Below are 16,618 nucleotides of genomic sequence, written 5' to 3'. Positions count from 1 at the left end.
CAAACAAGTGAATGAATGAGTGAATGAATGAATACTTTATTTTCTTGGTTAGAAAACTCTTATGAGAGTATTTGAGTTTAAGAGGAATTTAATTGTGTTTCCTGCAGTTCCTTGGTCTGGACATTCAAGTAAGTGATCACCTAATATGTTTACCTTTGAAATGTCTAGTTTCTAGTACCTTAGGGATAGGACATTACTTGCTAGGAACAGCTTGCCTTCTTTCTCTTAATTTCCAAATTTAAACATTGATTTTAAAATGTTTCATTTCTCTGTTGTTACTACCACTACTGTTTACACTGTTATTACTACAAGAGCCAACATTTTTAAGAGGATGTATTATATGCAGACCCTGCCGTGTATCTTTAACATGTACTAAATTATTTAAGCCTAATTAAAAATGGATGCTTTTACTGTGCCTATTTTATATGAAGTGGCAGAAACTGAGGCTTACAGAAGTAAATTAGCTCAGTCTTATTTATGAAATTATAAGGGTTTTTATACATGTTGCAAATATGTGAATGAATATGTTATATATTAACTTTTATTTTAATTTCTATCAACTGTTAATAAATTGAGAGCCCTCCTCATCAATGATGGAAATTTGTCAGCTTGAATAAAATCACTCTCTGAGGGGCTGATGATTATCATTTGATAATGTCTACTGGTTATTCTTATAACCATGTCTTATTTCATTGGGCTGAAAGCCCTTCCACCTTCCATTTTGTTTTTTTTCACATGGGATTGATTTTGTTGAGGAGGGGTGTTTTAGGGCTAAGTGGGTCAAGTATACACTGGGAATTAAAAGCTAATTCAGGATAAAACAGGCTTCACAATTTAATTGATTTACCACTATTTGTCCAGAATGTTCTGGAGGCTCTACTCTGAAGAAAATAGCTACAGCAAGACATGAGAATAATAGTCATGCTTCAGTTGGAAGCTCAGCTTCCAAAGTCATCAATGTATAACTTAGTTCTAGGGCAGGAGAAAATGTGTAAAATTGATATTGGGGGTAATTTCTTAACCTATCATTTATGGGCAATCATGATATTTATGGAATTTCAAGGTTAACTTGGAGGGAAATACAGATTATTTAGAAACACAATTTATTGTTTTGGATTCAGTGAACAGGACCCGACAAAACGTTTATTAGGGAGATGAGTCTAAAATTTTGGTCAATATTTATTAAATATATGCAGTTTTTTTATACATCAGTTATACCTCATTAAAGCTGTAAAAGAATTTAATGAGTTAGAGAAGCAGAAATACAAATATAATTTTGATCAGTTTCCATTCTATTGATGAACAAGTACATATTGATGAGTGTCCTGAAACATAATAGTTTATTATGAAATATGACACACGTTCAGAAAAGTTTGCAAAGTAAACAGTACAAGTTCAACTAAATAAGAATCCATTCTAGTTGGTATGTAGTGGGATCTCATGGTTGTTTTAATTTGCATATCTCTAATTTTTAATGTGATTTGAGCACTTAAAAAATTTTTATTTTCTATTTGGTATCTTGTTTTGTGAAGTAGCTGTCCTCTTGCCCCCCTTTTTTTAAATAGATCTTTATTGGAGTATAATTGCTTCACAATACTGTGTTAGTTTCTGTTGTACACCAAAGTGAATCACCTATATGCATACATAGGTCCCCATATCCCCTCCCTCTTGAGCCTCCCTCCCATCCTCCCTATCCCACCCCTCTAGGTGGTCACAAAGCACCGAGCTGATCTCCCTGTGCTATGCGGCTGCTTCCCACTAGCTATCTATTTTATGTTTGGTAGTGTATATATGTCCATGCCACTCTCTTACTTTGTCACAGCTTACCCTTCCCCCTCCCCATATCCTCAAGTCCATTCTCTAGTAGGTCTGTGTCTTTATTCCTGTCTTACCCCTAGGTTCTTCATGACATTTTTTTTCCCCTTAGATTCCATATATATGTGTTAGCATACGGTATTTGTCTTTCTCTTTCTGACTTACTTCACTCTGTATGACAGACTCTAGGTCCATCCACCTCACTACAAATAACTCAATTTTGTTTCTTTTATGGCTGAGTAATATTCCATTGTATATATGTGCCACATCTTCTTTATCCATTCATCTGTTGATGGACACTTAGGCTGCTTCCGTGTCCTGGCTATTGTAAATAGAGCTGCAATGAACATTTTGGTACATAACTCTTTTTGAATTATGATTTTCTCAGGGTATATGCCCAGTAGTGGGATTGCTGGGTCATACTGGAATGTACCTTTTGTTGGTTATATGTGTTACAAATACCTTTGCCCACTCTGTAGCTTGCTTTTTCACTCTCTTAATGGTATCTCTAGGTAATTGGAAAACCTTTATTTAATACAATTCATTTTATAGACCTTTCCCAAGATGAATTGTACATTTTGATTGAACTATGGTAGGCGAGTATATGTGATATGGTTTTAATTCTTTTAAGTTTGCTAAATTTGCTTTAGGGTCATCATATGACCAATATTTGTGAATGTTTTATGCAAACTTGAAAAGAATATGTATTCTTTGTGAGTCTAGTTTTGCATCTACACATATTATGTTATTTGCTAATTATATTAGTCAAAACTGTTGCATCCTTACTATTTTCCTGTTTATTTAATTTGCCACTGTTATTTTTGGTATATCTGCTCATTTTTGCTTTATTCTGAAGCTATGATGCTAGGCACATACATACTTACTATTCTTATAACATTGGTGTCTTTTTTTTTTTTTTTTTTTTTGTGGTACGCGGGCCTCACTGTTGTGGCCTCTCCCGTTGCGGAGCCCAGGCTCCTGAAGCGCAGGCTCAGCGGCCATGGCTCACGGGCCCAGCTGCTCCGCGGCATGCGGGATCTTCCCGGACCGGGGCACGAACCCGTGTCCCCTGCATCGGCAGGCGGACTCTCAACCACTGCGCCACCAGAGAAGCCCACATCAGTGTCTTTTTTACTGTGGAGTATCCCTCTTTATTTCTAATTGTTTTCTGCAAGAGGATTGGTTAAAATTACGGAGTTCACCATTTGGGGGATAAAATAGATGTGAACTTTGCTGGAAAAACACAGCTCCTTCTCTCAGGGAGTGTGTTGTAAAGAGGAGGCAGTCTGATAAAAGACACTTACATTACAGTCTTGAAGCACTGAGGTAAAGCATGGCCTGTGTGGTAGCCCACAGCGGGCTACTTAACACAGACGTAGTTGACAAGGAAGGCTCCCAGAGGAGGTGGCCTCTGAGCTGGGTTTGCTCTTGTTTGGGGACTCGGTTTAGGTGGCTCAGCTCTCAAGCGTGACAAGGAAACTGGGGCGCAGGTGGCGGAGAAGGAAGGGGTTCTAAATGCACAAAGCTGTTCCCAATCATTTGCTATTTCAAAGAGTTTTCCAATGTCCACTATTGTAAATAGGTAGCACTGCAGTGGAGAACTTTGAGCATTAACCCTTGCCCGTGTTCTGTACTATGTCTTTAGGACAAGTTCCTTGAAGAAGACTTACTGCAGCAAGAGGTGCGGACATTTTTATGCACAAAAGGGGCATCTAGCTCTAGGTCATAGGAGGCTTTTAGAAATAAATTATAGTGGAGCCAAGTTTTGAGGGATGATTAGGAGTTAGACAGCATGAAAGTAGGCATATAAAAGCCTGGGGAATCTCACGGGCACAGAGGAGGGTAGAGGTAAATAATTCAGGGTGGGCTGGCTTAGTCACAAGCTGTGGGGAGTCGTGCTAAAAGAGTGGACTTAAATGTAGACTAGGTTTATATTTAATTCCATCAAAGAAGTTCAGTTAATAAAATCGTATAAAGTCCTTTAACCTTTTTCTTACCTTTGAAGTTCATGGAATCCATTTGTACCATATTCCTCAAATCATTATAACCGTTATCTTTTATATACCAGAACTTATTTTCCTTCCATCTCCCCAGGTGATTTTAGCATCTGGAACGTATTCTGTTTCCCCTCCGTTGCCCACCATCATCCTAAGTTGTGACAACTTCCGTTTACTTCTTTTCTATTCCGCTACGTCCATGTGTCCTCGGATGGGACTTTTAAGTCTAAGCCCAGCTTCCCCACTTTTTAGCTGTGTAATTTCTGACAGGTTCCTTAACCTCTCTCTGTCTCCGTTTCCTTGTGAGAGCCTCAACAATATCCTTCACAGGGTTGTGAGAATTAAATGAAATCATATATGCAAAAACACCTGGCTTGTCTCGGCAGCATGACGACAAGGATTTCCCCTCCATTGTGAGTATCTGCATTCATCCAGGTTGAAAATGCCTTTTGTTACAGTTTACAGCAGCTTGAAGCAGCTTTAAAAAGGAAAATCAGAGAAGAACTGCATGATCCCCTGAGCCTTCTCTTAGCGGTGGCTCCTCTCATTTAGGGACAAAGCCCAAGCTGGTGAGACCACCTCACCTTTCTTTGAGTGCTAGATTTGAGAATAAAATGAGGAGTTCGGACTTTAAGGCTTTCCTTTTACCAGCTTTCACACATTTGAGAAGCACTGCATTTTCATGTTAAAATAGTATCTATTTCCTTCTCTTAGGTCACTCTTGCCTTCTTTCTGCTCCGTCCCTCTTCTCCATCTTTCCCTTCCCCCACATCACAAAAAAGAATACAAACTCTGGTCATTTCAGATACCAAAAGATCACGGCAGGCTGACTAATTTTGCCCAGACTTTCTGTGAAAGCTCCACATGTGCTGCCGTTTTGGGTTGCATAATTGATTTAATCTCTGATTTTAGAGGAACACTGAACTCTTTTCGTGGGACTCTGCATACATTTCTCTAGGGCAAAAACTGTCCTACTTTTTTTCTCTCTGGTATCTGTTTAGTGCTAGACCATTTTTCCCCAAGAATCTAAACTACCCTCCGTGAAATAAATGAAATCACAGTTGGAAAATGGCTTACTGGCCAGATAAGAGCTATACCACGCACGTTTTCTCCTCCTCCTCCCCACATCCCTTCTTTCTGCTCTCTCACGTCTTTGTTTTGTCTAAGAAGATGTGTTAGTCACTCAGCTGAGGATTGGCATTACCTACATGGAGCCACTGTGTACCTTAGCGTTTTATTGGGAAAGCACACGCTGTGGGGTCCGATCCTTGCATGCCCGTTGGCCTACTGTGTGACTCCAGGGAAATTTACTTACCCCTCTGAGTCTTACTTTCAACAGTTCCTGTAGACCAATGGCTGTGCCGGCTGAACTATAGAGCTAGGTATGTAGCAAGCTGGAAACTCACACCGAGACTTTGGCTAACCAGGTATATATATGGGGTGCCAACTGGGGAAAATGATTTTATGCCCCTGAAAGATCACTAGCCAAAAGCACAACCAGGCAATTTTAGGTTTCCATTTACTTCATTGTACCATATTTGGCAACCTCATTTTGGGTTATGTTTTCAGGAATTTCTAAGTGGAAAGGCATGTTTGATAGCAGATGTGTTTTGTCAACTTCTCCGATCCAGTATATAGTTTGGAGACAATCTTCTCACTAGTTGCTTCTTAAAAAATCTAATGCTTTGTAATATTTCATGTACTCTAAGATATATTTTCTGAAGAAAATAATCTTTGCTAGCTCCGTACTCAGAAACACAATTTTAGTAATTTCCCCAAATTCTTCTCATACTGTGAAAGTGACCAAAGTCTGCCGTTTACATCAACAGATGAAGGTCAAAAGTAATTCCCAACTGCTATTTGAGTATCACAGCTTGAAGGTTGTGTCCTTTTACTGCTGAAAGAATTTAGGCTTAGATAATAACCTATTACTTGTTTAATAAAACACAGCATAAGCAGACTTGAATATTTGCTGAACAGTAATCCAGTCTCCCTCAGAGAAGTTTACTGCATCTCATTTTTCCACCTTTTCTTTTTTCATCTATGAACACTGGCTTTTCTCCATCTAGTCTACTTTATAGCATCTACTTTGCATTCTCAAAATTACATCACAATTTCCCTCTCCCTCCTTAAATTTCAAATTAATTTACATGATATACTTTTCTTGTAAACAGGTACTTTAGAAAATCCCTTAGAAAAAGAAAAAAAGCTTCTGATTCTCCTTAGAGCTTCAGAGGGAGTCTTTTGTGACCGTTTCATCGGAATTCGTATTGATCCAGGAACAATTGGTAAGAGTATAATGCAGTTTTTATTAAAAATGAAATGTGTGTGTATTTCTGATAGGGAAGTACCATTCATAGAACACCTACTAAATTCCAGACACTCTTCTAGAGAATTTATTATTTCACTTACCAGCTCCCCCGTAAGGAGTATACATTTTACAGATGTCAAAACTAAGACTCAGAGATGATGAACAATGTGCAGAAAGCCACACAGTTTTATACTGTCAGAACTTAGATTCATATCCAGATTGGTCACACACTAAAGGCTGGATGAAGAGTCTGTGTTATCAACTTTAAATACTATGTGGTTATTGATATATTTTTTAAACTGGTAGATCTATAGATTAGTAAGAAACATTTACTGTTGGCAGTTTCTTCCTTTGATACTGCCACAATATCAAATCCTGTTTTATTTTATTATTTTTTTAATGTTTATTTATTTATTTATTTATTTATTTATTTATTATTAGTCATCCATTTTATACACATCAGTGTATACATGTTAATCCCAATCTCCCAATTCAAATCTTTTTTTTTTTTTTTTTTTTTGCGGTACGCGGGCCTCTCATTGCCGTGGCCTCTCCTGGTGCGGAGCACAGGCTCCGGACGCGCAGGCTCAGCGACCATGGCTCACGGGCCCAGCCGCTCCGCGGCATGTGGGATCTTCCCGGACCGGGGCATGAACCCATGTCCCCTGCATCGGCAGGCAGACTCTCAACCACTGCGCCACCAGGGAAGCCCTCAAATCATTTTTTAAAGCACAGAAGAGCACAGAAACTAGGACTGGACTTGTAAGGGCCACGCAATAACTTAACTTTTAAGGGAAAGGTATAAGAGGCTTTCTATAGATTTCTGGCATTTTAAAATTTTCTTTGTATGGTAATCCTAATTTTATAAGATTTCAGTGACTCAGTAAACACAATAATGTTAGGATAGTTTGAAGTTTGGTAACCTAGTTTCATAAAGTATAGCCATTGCCATATAATACTTTGATAGTGCTTTATTGTTTTCAAATGATTTTTCATATATGCTATTTATTCTCTCTTTTTAAGAATATGAGGTTAAGGAATATTTTACTTTTCTCAAATTGACAAACTAGATGGATCACAACAGGAGCATGGACTCTTTTTGCCTGTGGTGTCCACTCTGTTCCAGGGAGTGCCATGTTGAACTAGACTTTGTGTTAGGAGCATATGAGGGTGCCTGTCTTGATCCCCAGTGCCAGCTGTATTGCCAAGCAAGTGTTTCTAAAAATTTCTCTGATACTAAATTGAAAAAGGAATGAAATGTTTGTCACTGCATGCTTAAAAATTGGTGATATCATAAGTAAATAACATTTTAATCTCTTCAAGTATTATCATCTCCTTGAAACAACTAAGAAATGGTGTCATTTTACAGTTAACCTTTGGTGATTGGGAATGATCAAGAAATCTGCTTTCTGGTAAATTAAGAGAAATAAACTGTTTTTTGTTAAAATCTTTGTAGTTGGAAATTTCTCTAAATTATTCCATGTTACTCTCCTGTCTAGCTTACTTAGCTAATAGTGATTAATTTTTTGATGATGATGATGATATTATTATTATGAAAGATTGATTCCAGGTCATGTCCTAAAAGTGGGAGTATTTTTTCCATTTCCACTAATCCTTATTTTAGTTTTATTATCTTCTGAATTTTTTCTGAATTAGAGTATGGTAAAATTATGTATGTTGACTTAAACACTTGGTTAGGTTCTAATTAACTGAGCTTTTTTAGTTCACATTGGATGAAAACCCAAGGCATATTATTTGTACCTTATTGGTTTTTACTTCCCTTATACATTTTCTGCTAAAATTTGTGAAATCTTTAGATTTCAACATTAGTGATTTGCAATAAAATGGGGGTGCACTAATCCAGGAGTATGAAGACAATCAGTCCATTTGGGTGCAGGAAGAAAATACTAGAACTTTTATTCAAACATGTATGAATATATTCATTTGTATGAATGGTTATTTATCTACAAACAAATAGACATATGTTAGGTGTGCATGATCATAATTTTGTTACTGCTTGGGTTCATGCTCAAAACATGTTTAGACCACTAGAATATGAGGAATTTTGCTTCATGTGATTTTAAATGGCAATAAAATGTGTAAAAGGAAAGACTTGAAGAAATAAAACTGGACTGCATCAAGCATGTCCCTGGTAAGACTTTAATTTATGAGTCTGAAATAAATTATATTTTGAACAAAGGAGCTAGAGATTTATCCTTTGATATCTGTAATACAAAAATATCTGAGGTCCAGCTATGGAAAACAAAGCTAATAGCAGCAAATCTCTTTCCTCAGGAAACAAAATTACCTTGCCTTTGGAAAGTCTACTGTGTAACACAAAATATCAAAACCAGTTAACTTCCAACAGAATTGCAAATGGTTTGGAGTGACTTACTGGTAGAAATCTAACTAGTTAGCTGGGAAGAGACCATTAGAGTGGTCTATTTCTCAGCTCTTGGATTACTAGGTGTGGTGTAGCATTCATTTCTCTATAGCTTTTGAGAGAATAAAAATGTTTCATAGCCAAGTGAGATGTTAAGTGTTCTTTTTCTGATAAGGTGGACATCTTCATATATAGTTTCTATATCATGTATCTTGCACAATAAGCTCTCTAATGAGTTTTGCTTATGTGGCCTTAATTTCTTGGAAGGATTTTCCTATCCAACTGTTGCTCCTTTTATTTTCAGGGGTGTTTGGGAAAGTTCAGCTTCATAGTGCTTATCCTAAGAAATCCTGGACACATCTTGGGGCTGACATTGCCTCAGGCAATGAGAGGTAAGGAATGAGAGTAACTTAGGGATGTAGTTTTTGGTTTGGTTTGCTTCTGCTGGAGGTTTTGTTACAATATGAAATTAAATTTTAGATTAAGGATCATAATTCAAGGATGAATAAATAGAAAAATAAAAGGCTAAAAGGAATTAAAAATATTCTCTGTAACATAATGGAAGAAGAACAAAACAAGCTAAAGGCAGGAGGATATAATTTATTTAAGGAGTAAATTTTAGATCATACATGTTTTCTGCTGCCAATAAATCTTTAAAAATATGAATTCTATGAGATAATAGATGAAATATAAGGAGGGACCACAATGTCTGAATTGAAATGATAGCTGGTGAAGAGATAGATAGAAATGAAATAAGAGTGAGATGAAGCACATAAAGAATCTTACAGAAATTAAATTGCAGTAATAGAATTTAATAATGCATTGGAGGCAGTAAAGAATGAAATCACCACTGCGTCAAAGTGAGCAGGCAACATGAAGAAATTGATGGAGTCTACATGAATGAAGAAGACAAAATCAAGAGCTAAAAATAATAAAAGAGAAGGTATTAGAAATAGAGAACAGAAAATACAAGCACATTTTGATAACTGCTGTTTTTAATGAGTCCAGAATAATGACAACACAAAGAATAACTAAAACTTAACTACAATACACACAACAGACCTGGGATTATTTCTATTTAATTTGAATAACATCGAGAATAATGATAGATACATATCCTCACAGTACAAGAAAAAAAGTGAAAAAGTAAAAGAAAAACAAAAAGGGACATAAAGCTTGATAACATTAGAATTTTCTACAACATCAAATGTAGGAAGATAGCAGTGCAAAATCTATAAATGTTCAGGGGAAAAAAGATTATAAGCAAAGGCTTGGCTTGTAAACATAGACCCTGCTAAAATGCTGTTCATATGTGAATGCAAACAAAAGATTTCTTTTGCTTTGCAAGAACTGAAAAAAATTCAAAAATGTGTTATAATAAAGAGATTAAACTGAGGCTAAAATTTAAGAATACAAATAAAATTCAGGAATTGTATAAAGGTAGATAAAGCATAGATATCAAAGGCAAGCATTGGAATAAGTTAAATGTAATACTGTAACTATGGTTATTAAAATAAGAAATTCTAATTGCTCTTATAAAAGAAACTACATAAAATCTGAAAGTTAATGTATTAGTCAGGGTTCTGTTTCTATAAAATATATATAATAGTAGGTTATATGTGTATGTATGTGTATGTGTATATATATATTATATACAGTATATATTATATATAAAGAGATATGTTTCAAGGAATTAGCTCATATGCTTAGGAGAGCTATAAGTTCAAAATTTTGTAGGGCAGGCTGGCAGGGTGCAAAGACTTGAGCAGGATCTGATACTGTAATCTTGAAGTAGAATTTCTTCTTTTTCAGGGAAACTTCAATTTTGCTTTAAGGTCTTCCAACTGATTGATGAGGCCCACCCACATTATTGAGGGCCATCTCATTCACTTAAAGTCACCTGATTGTAGATGTTAACCACATTTGCAAAATACCTTCACAACAACACTAAGCTTCCTGTTTGATCGAATACCTGGCTACTATAGCCTAGCCAAGTTGACAGATAAACTAACCATCACAGGTTATAATTCTCAAATAAAAATCTAGGTTTGAAATTGGGGACTATAGCCACAGGAAACTGGAGATGGAGCATAAGAGAGCCATAGGAAGTAAATATGTAAACATGAGTTAATTCTAACAGAATTTAAAATAGGACATATACCTTCCAAATCACCAGAGAGAAAAAAGAATGAAAGAAACTATAAAATAAAGGGTGAAATACAGAGAAGACCATGAAATAGTAAGAGAATTAAAACAATAAAAAAGGTACAAAATGACAGTAAAAGTAAGAAAGTAAGAATAAATCTGCCAATTATAAAAAGAAAATATGCTTGTTAAAAATGACCCTATACAGAAAAAAATTAGTAATGAATAAAAATGTAATCATAACTTTTTTTTATCAGAGGAAAACAAACCAGTTCAGAAAAATGTTTAGTTAAATATTGGACGAAATGAATCCTTAAAATAAAAATAAAATGGAAGCAAGAATTTCAAAATTATTCACAAGAAAAGTAAAAAATCAAAATAAATACATTTTATATTAATAAAGACTTCAATCTTCAGTGAGATCCCAGTAGTAAAGAAAGTTTTATACCAGATAACATAATATAGAAATATATAAAGTAAATCTGTAAAAAATATGAGAGGAAATTAACAGAAACAAAAATGTAATTTTTTACCTCTTTCAGTTTTTAACCTTTAGATTAAAATTATAAAGAAAATATTAAGAAATATAACCAATATAATAAAGGCAATTTAATTTGTATATATGTATAATATATCTTTACTCCAATATATATAATTAAAAACCTTAATAGATTTTAATAAACAGAAATTATATATTGATACAATATAATCACAATAAAATAAACATGGAGATTAAAACAAAATTTTAGCCAACAACCTTAATCTCTTGCAAGATGGAAGAAAAAAAAAGATAAACCTTCTCCTACATGACTTTTGTATCTAAGAGGAGATCAAACCTTTATCAATAGACTACTTGGAAAATAACAGTAATGAGAGTATTGTATGAGAGACGGCCATACGTGTCATCACATTAAATGCTTTCATTGTTGAATAAGAAAGTACAAAATAAACTAAGTTGTCAATGTAAGAAATCAGAAAGAAAATAACCAACAAATCTAATGAAGTCAATCCGTACCTGATAAAGGCAGAAATTGATGAATTACAAAGTAGGAAATTAATAGACTTGATTTTTTTTTAGAGGTACTGGTTTAATCTCTAATAACTAACCATACAAGGAAAACAAAATGTAATTCAGAAATAGGGATTCAACTATAATAGATATCAAAGAGATTAAAATTGTAATCTAAAAATGTGTATATCTATATAGTGTCATTCTGAAATTTAAAAATTATATATAGAAATATAAATGATTGGGACTTCCCTGGTGGTGCAGTGGTTAAGAATCCACCTGCCAATGCAGGGGACATGGGTTTGAGCCCTGGTCTGGAAAGATCCCACATGCCACGGAGCAACTAAGCCCATGCACCACAACTACTGAGCCTGTGTTCTAGAGCCCGTGAGCCACAACTACTGAGCCCATGTGCCACAACTACTGAAGCCCACATGCCTAGAACCCGTGCTCCACAACAAGAGAAGCCACCGCAATGAGAAGGCCATGCACCGCAATGAAGAGGAGCCCCCACTCACCGCAACTAGAGAAAGCCCACGCACAACAACAAAGACCCAGTGCAGCCAAAAGTAAATAAATAAATGAATAAACCTTAAACAAAGAAATATAAATGATCATAATTGGCTAAAGAAGAATAAAACTGAAAGAACCAATAACAGCAAGACATAAAGTTATCACAAATTTATTCCCAAGAATACATTTGACTCAAGTAAATTTATGTCATGTTTTTCTAGCCATTCATTTAGTCATCAGACATTTATTGTGTTGTACAATCTATTCCATAGCATAGGAAAATATGTGAAGCTTTCCAATTTGTTTTAGCAAGCAAGCATAAAGTAATTTATAAAACAGCTGCTAAAGGTAACTCAAAAAAAAGAAAACTGAGGCAACATCCAAGTCATATCCTAAATAAAACAGCAACAAATGAAATCCAGTAATTTATTTTTTTAAAAAAAGAGTATGATTTATTCAAGTAAAGAAGGATGGTTCAAAATGAAATAATTAATTAATATAATTTACCTAAACAAAATATATAAAGACTAAGAACGTGTTCAGTTTGATACAAAACAGAAATGCATTTAGTAAAATTCAGCTTGCATTTTTGGAATAAACAGTAAATTAAGACTATAAGGCTACTTTTTCTTCTAAAAATAGAACTACCATATGACCCAGCAATCCCACTACTAGGCATATACCCTGAGAAAACCATAATTCAAAAAGAGTCATGTACCAAAATGTTCATTGCAGCTCTATTTACAATAGCCAGGACATGGAAGCAGCCTAAGTGTCCATCAACAGATGAATGGATAAAGAAGATGTGGCACATATATACAATGGAATATTACTCAGCCATAAAAAGAAACAAAATTGAGTTATTTGTAGTGAGGTGGATGGACCTAGAGTCTGTCATACAGAGTGAAGTAAGTCAGAAAGAGAAAAACAAATACCATATGCTAACACATATATATGGAATCTAAAAAAAAAAAAAAAAAGGTCATGAAGAACCTACTGGCAAGACGGGAATAAAGACACAGACCTACTAGAGAATGGACTTGAGGATATGGGGAGGGGGAAGGGTAAGCTGGGACAAAGTGAGAGAGTGACATGGACATATATACACTACCAAATGTAAAATAGATAGCTAGTGGGAAGCAGCCACATAGCACAGGGAGATCAGCTCCGTGCTTTGTGACCACCTAGAGGGGTGGGATAGGGAGGATGGGAGGGAGGGAGACCCAAGAGAGAAGAGATATGGGGACATATGTATATGTATAACTGATTCACTTTGTTATAAAGCAGAAACTAACACACCATTTTAAAGCAATTATACTCCAGTAAAGATGTTTAAAAAAAAGGAAATAAATAGGGTGGTATGATCCAAGATAGCAGGGGTTGGGCGGTATGAGGTGTACCCTTTTATATTGAATGGACAAGGAAGATCTTTCTGGAGAAGGGAAATTTAAGCTGAGATATGAATGGTAAGAGGGATCCTCCTGTTTGGTGAGAATGGGCAAGAGTTCTCAGTGAAGGACGGACATCCAGCTGTGTCTCTGAGGTGGCCTTTGGGGCTTGGGGAACAGAAAGGTGGTCACTCTAGCTGGACCAGAGTGAGCAGTAGGTAGAGTTGCATGACACGACAGATGCCAAGTCACATGGTACCTTGTTTAGGTGTGAGAGGTCAAAGGGAAAATCACTGAAAAGTTTTATGCAGGGGAATTGGTGGAGTCTGATTTAGGTTTTGAAAATCACTCTGGCTGCTATATAGATGACGGATCATGGAGACAAGAGCAGAAGCTGGGGTATCAGGAGGTCAGTTGAGGTCAACAGTCATAATGGCTAGGGCTGGAGGGAGTGGAGATTGAGAGAAGAAATGATGCTGTCTGGACTTGCTCATGAATTGAATGTTGAGGTGAGGGGAGTCCTTCAGGTTTTTGATTGACCAACCTGGTGGGTGGTGGAAGCACACACTGAGATAGGGAGACTGGGAGAGGAACGGGCTTGTCAGGGTGGATGATAGATAGTAGGGATGTGCTGAGTTGGAGACACCAAGTAGAGATGTGAAGAAGGTAATTTAACACATAACTTAGGGCTCAGGGAGACAACGACAGGGAGTCATCCTGGAAGTGGATGATGTTATTGATAAGAAGACTATCAATGGGTAGAGGAGAAAACTGGAGCCTGGAAATGAGATTGGAGCCCATCTAATTTTTTAGAAGTGGATAGAGGAGGACCCAGCACAGGTGATTGAGAAACAGAGACCCAAGAGGTGATTCTGTGCTGGGAGAAAGAATGGAGAACACGAGGGACTTGAAAGAATGCCAGGATGGCTGACAAAGAGAGAATAGACCAAGCCATGATGACAGGGTTCCCAGGGGTAGTTACAGGTCAGGGTCATATTCATTGGTGATGTCAAGAATTTTAGTGTTTGGCCTCCTGCACATTGTGCAGCTGTTTTAGGTTTCTAAGGGGATAGTATGGGTGGGAAGTAGCACCGATAATCACATTTTTATATCTTAAAAAAATCTTTCTAGCTATAATGCAGACTATAGGAGGAGTCAAAAATGGATCTAGGGATATCACTTAGGAGGTGAAAGCAAGAGATAGTGTAACTTGTGGTCAGGAGCTGAAGTGGCAATGGAGAGAAGTGGGCAGATGTATAGACAGGAGATAGGATCTCTTGGATGAATCGGGCGTGAGGTGCTTTCTTGGTTCTGGTTTACGTAGATGGATGGTGACACCATTCACTAGAGGAGGACTAAATTTTTGGGAAATGGTTATGAGTTCAGATTTGGTCATGTTGAGTTTGAAGTGCTTTCCTGATCCCCAAAAGGATTTGTGAGGGAGGCATTTCCAACAGGGATCAATAAAAATCTTCCATTATTATCAGGTTAGCAAGCTGGAATTTGGCAGGAGCCATATGAATGGATTTTTCTTATAAGAATGTGTTAAAAACCTCATTCAGAATCTGAGCTACAGGCTATTTTGAAAGAAACTCAATTTTATTAATTAAAACTAGGATAGTAATTAACTAGCTGCCACTTACTGAGTTCTTATCATGTGGGCTCACCCTGTGTCAGGCATCTACCAAGCATTTTATATACATTATCTCACTTAAATCTCTGAGTGCTATAAGTTAGGTATTATTATCTTCATTTTACAGATATAAAAACTGAGGCTGGAGAAGGTAAGTAAAATTTCCAAGGTCATAAAGCTAGAATTCCTGAGGCTGAATTTTTACCACAGTTGGTCTGATTCCATTGTTTGTGTTCTACATACTGCAAATATTATAAACAAAATCATGTTAAAAACAAAATTATTTAGTATCAGTCCTGATGAGGAGTACTTTAATGAGTTTATATGAATGATATGTAATTATCACAGTGTATTCATTTTATGGATAATTTCTTTTTTTAACCTTTTAAAAATTTGTAACATAATTTAAGACTCACAAGAAGTTGCAAAAATAGTACAGAGTTCCCATGTACCTTGACTTGGCATTCCCTGGTGGTATCTTACATAACCATAGACTTTATCAAATCCAGCAAGTTGATATTAGTACAGTATTAACCAAACTACAGATCTTATTCAAACTGTTTCTTTAAACATTGATCTACAATCTTTGTTCCATCAAAAGCCAGTTTAGTAAGTCTTTGTAATATACTGTTATGGGGACAGATTTTACTTGGACCCCTTTATGAACTTTCACCAAGAATTCTTTCTACCAGAATTGTAGATCTGAATTTATTTGTATATAATGTATTTATTTTATGAAGGATGTTACAGTGAAATCTTCAGAGGAAAATTTTCATTCTATAAACTTAGACTTTATAAACTTTAACTTTATAAACTTAGGCTCATTTCTTACACTACCAACCAAAGTAAGCTTAGCCAGATATTTGAAAAAAAATTAGTTTCTTTTGTTATAAATTATTATATCAACTTCTCTCTAAATTACTCTTTGCTGTTGCTTGCTTCAGTTGACTTTTGGGGAGACTGATGAATAAAAATGTTGGATTTTTGGATTACAGATAAGTCAAAGGAGGTTATACCTAGATTAAAAGAAATTCGTTTTTTATCCATTACAAGTATGTATGTATCCATTAAGTATATTTTACTGTGAGTCTTTTTAGGGAGACCATGTGCTCTTTGAAGTTAAATGGTTACTTTATGAATCCTATGATAAAGTTTTCAGATTTTATCCTGGTCTGGGAAGATTTTAAACAGGACATGGTCCAATTTATATTTGAATCTGATTTATGCTGTGTGGACAATTGACTGTTGGGAGGACAAAGGTGGAAGCAGAGAGATTAACTGTTAAAACATTGCAATATGTGTCTTTTTGAATTGTGGTTTTCTCTGGGTATATGCCCAGTAGTGGGATTGCTGGGTCATATGGTAGTTCTATTTTTAGTTTTTTGAGGAACCTCCATACTGTTCTCCATAGTGGCTGTATCAAT

At 35.9% G+C, this 16,618-nt stretch overlaps 1 protein-coding gene across 2 annotated transcripts in view; it reads left to right on the top strand.

Annotated features, from left to right (window-relative positions):
• Positions 1-16,618, top strand: part of PKHD1 (PKHD1 ciliary IPT domain containing fibrocystin/polyductin) — a gene marked incomplete at both ends in the record, with an annotated part of 432,913 nt that overhangs the window by 288,622 nt on the left and 127,673 nt on the right. For both annotated transcript variants that reach the window (XM_079712827.1, XM_079712826.1), the window contains 2 exons: positions 5,987-6,100; positions 8,811-8,898. In XM_079712827.1, the coding sequence (XP_079568953.1) occupies positions 5,987-6,100; positions 8,811-8,898 (202 nt within the window). The remainder of the gene's footprint in view (positions 1-5,986; positions 6,101-8,810; positions 8,899-16,618) is intronic.

This window comes from Hyperoodon ampullatus (genome assembly GCF_949752795.1).
Source record: "Hyperoodon ampullatus genome assembly, chromosome: 10".
Taxonomy (NCBI): domain Eukaryota; kingdom Metazoa; phylum Chordata; class Mammalia; order Artiodactyla; family Ziphiidae; genus Hyperoodon; species Hyperoodon ampullatus.
This window is presented reverse-complemented; position numbering and strand designations above follow the sequence as displayed.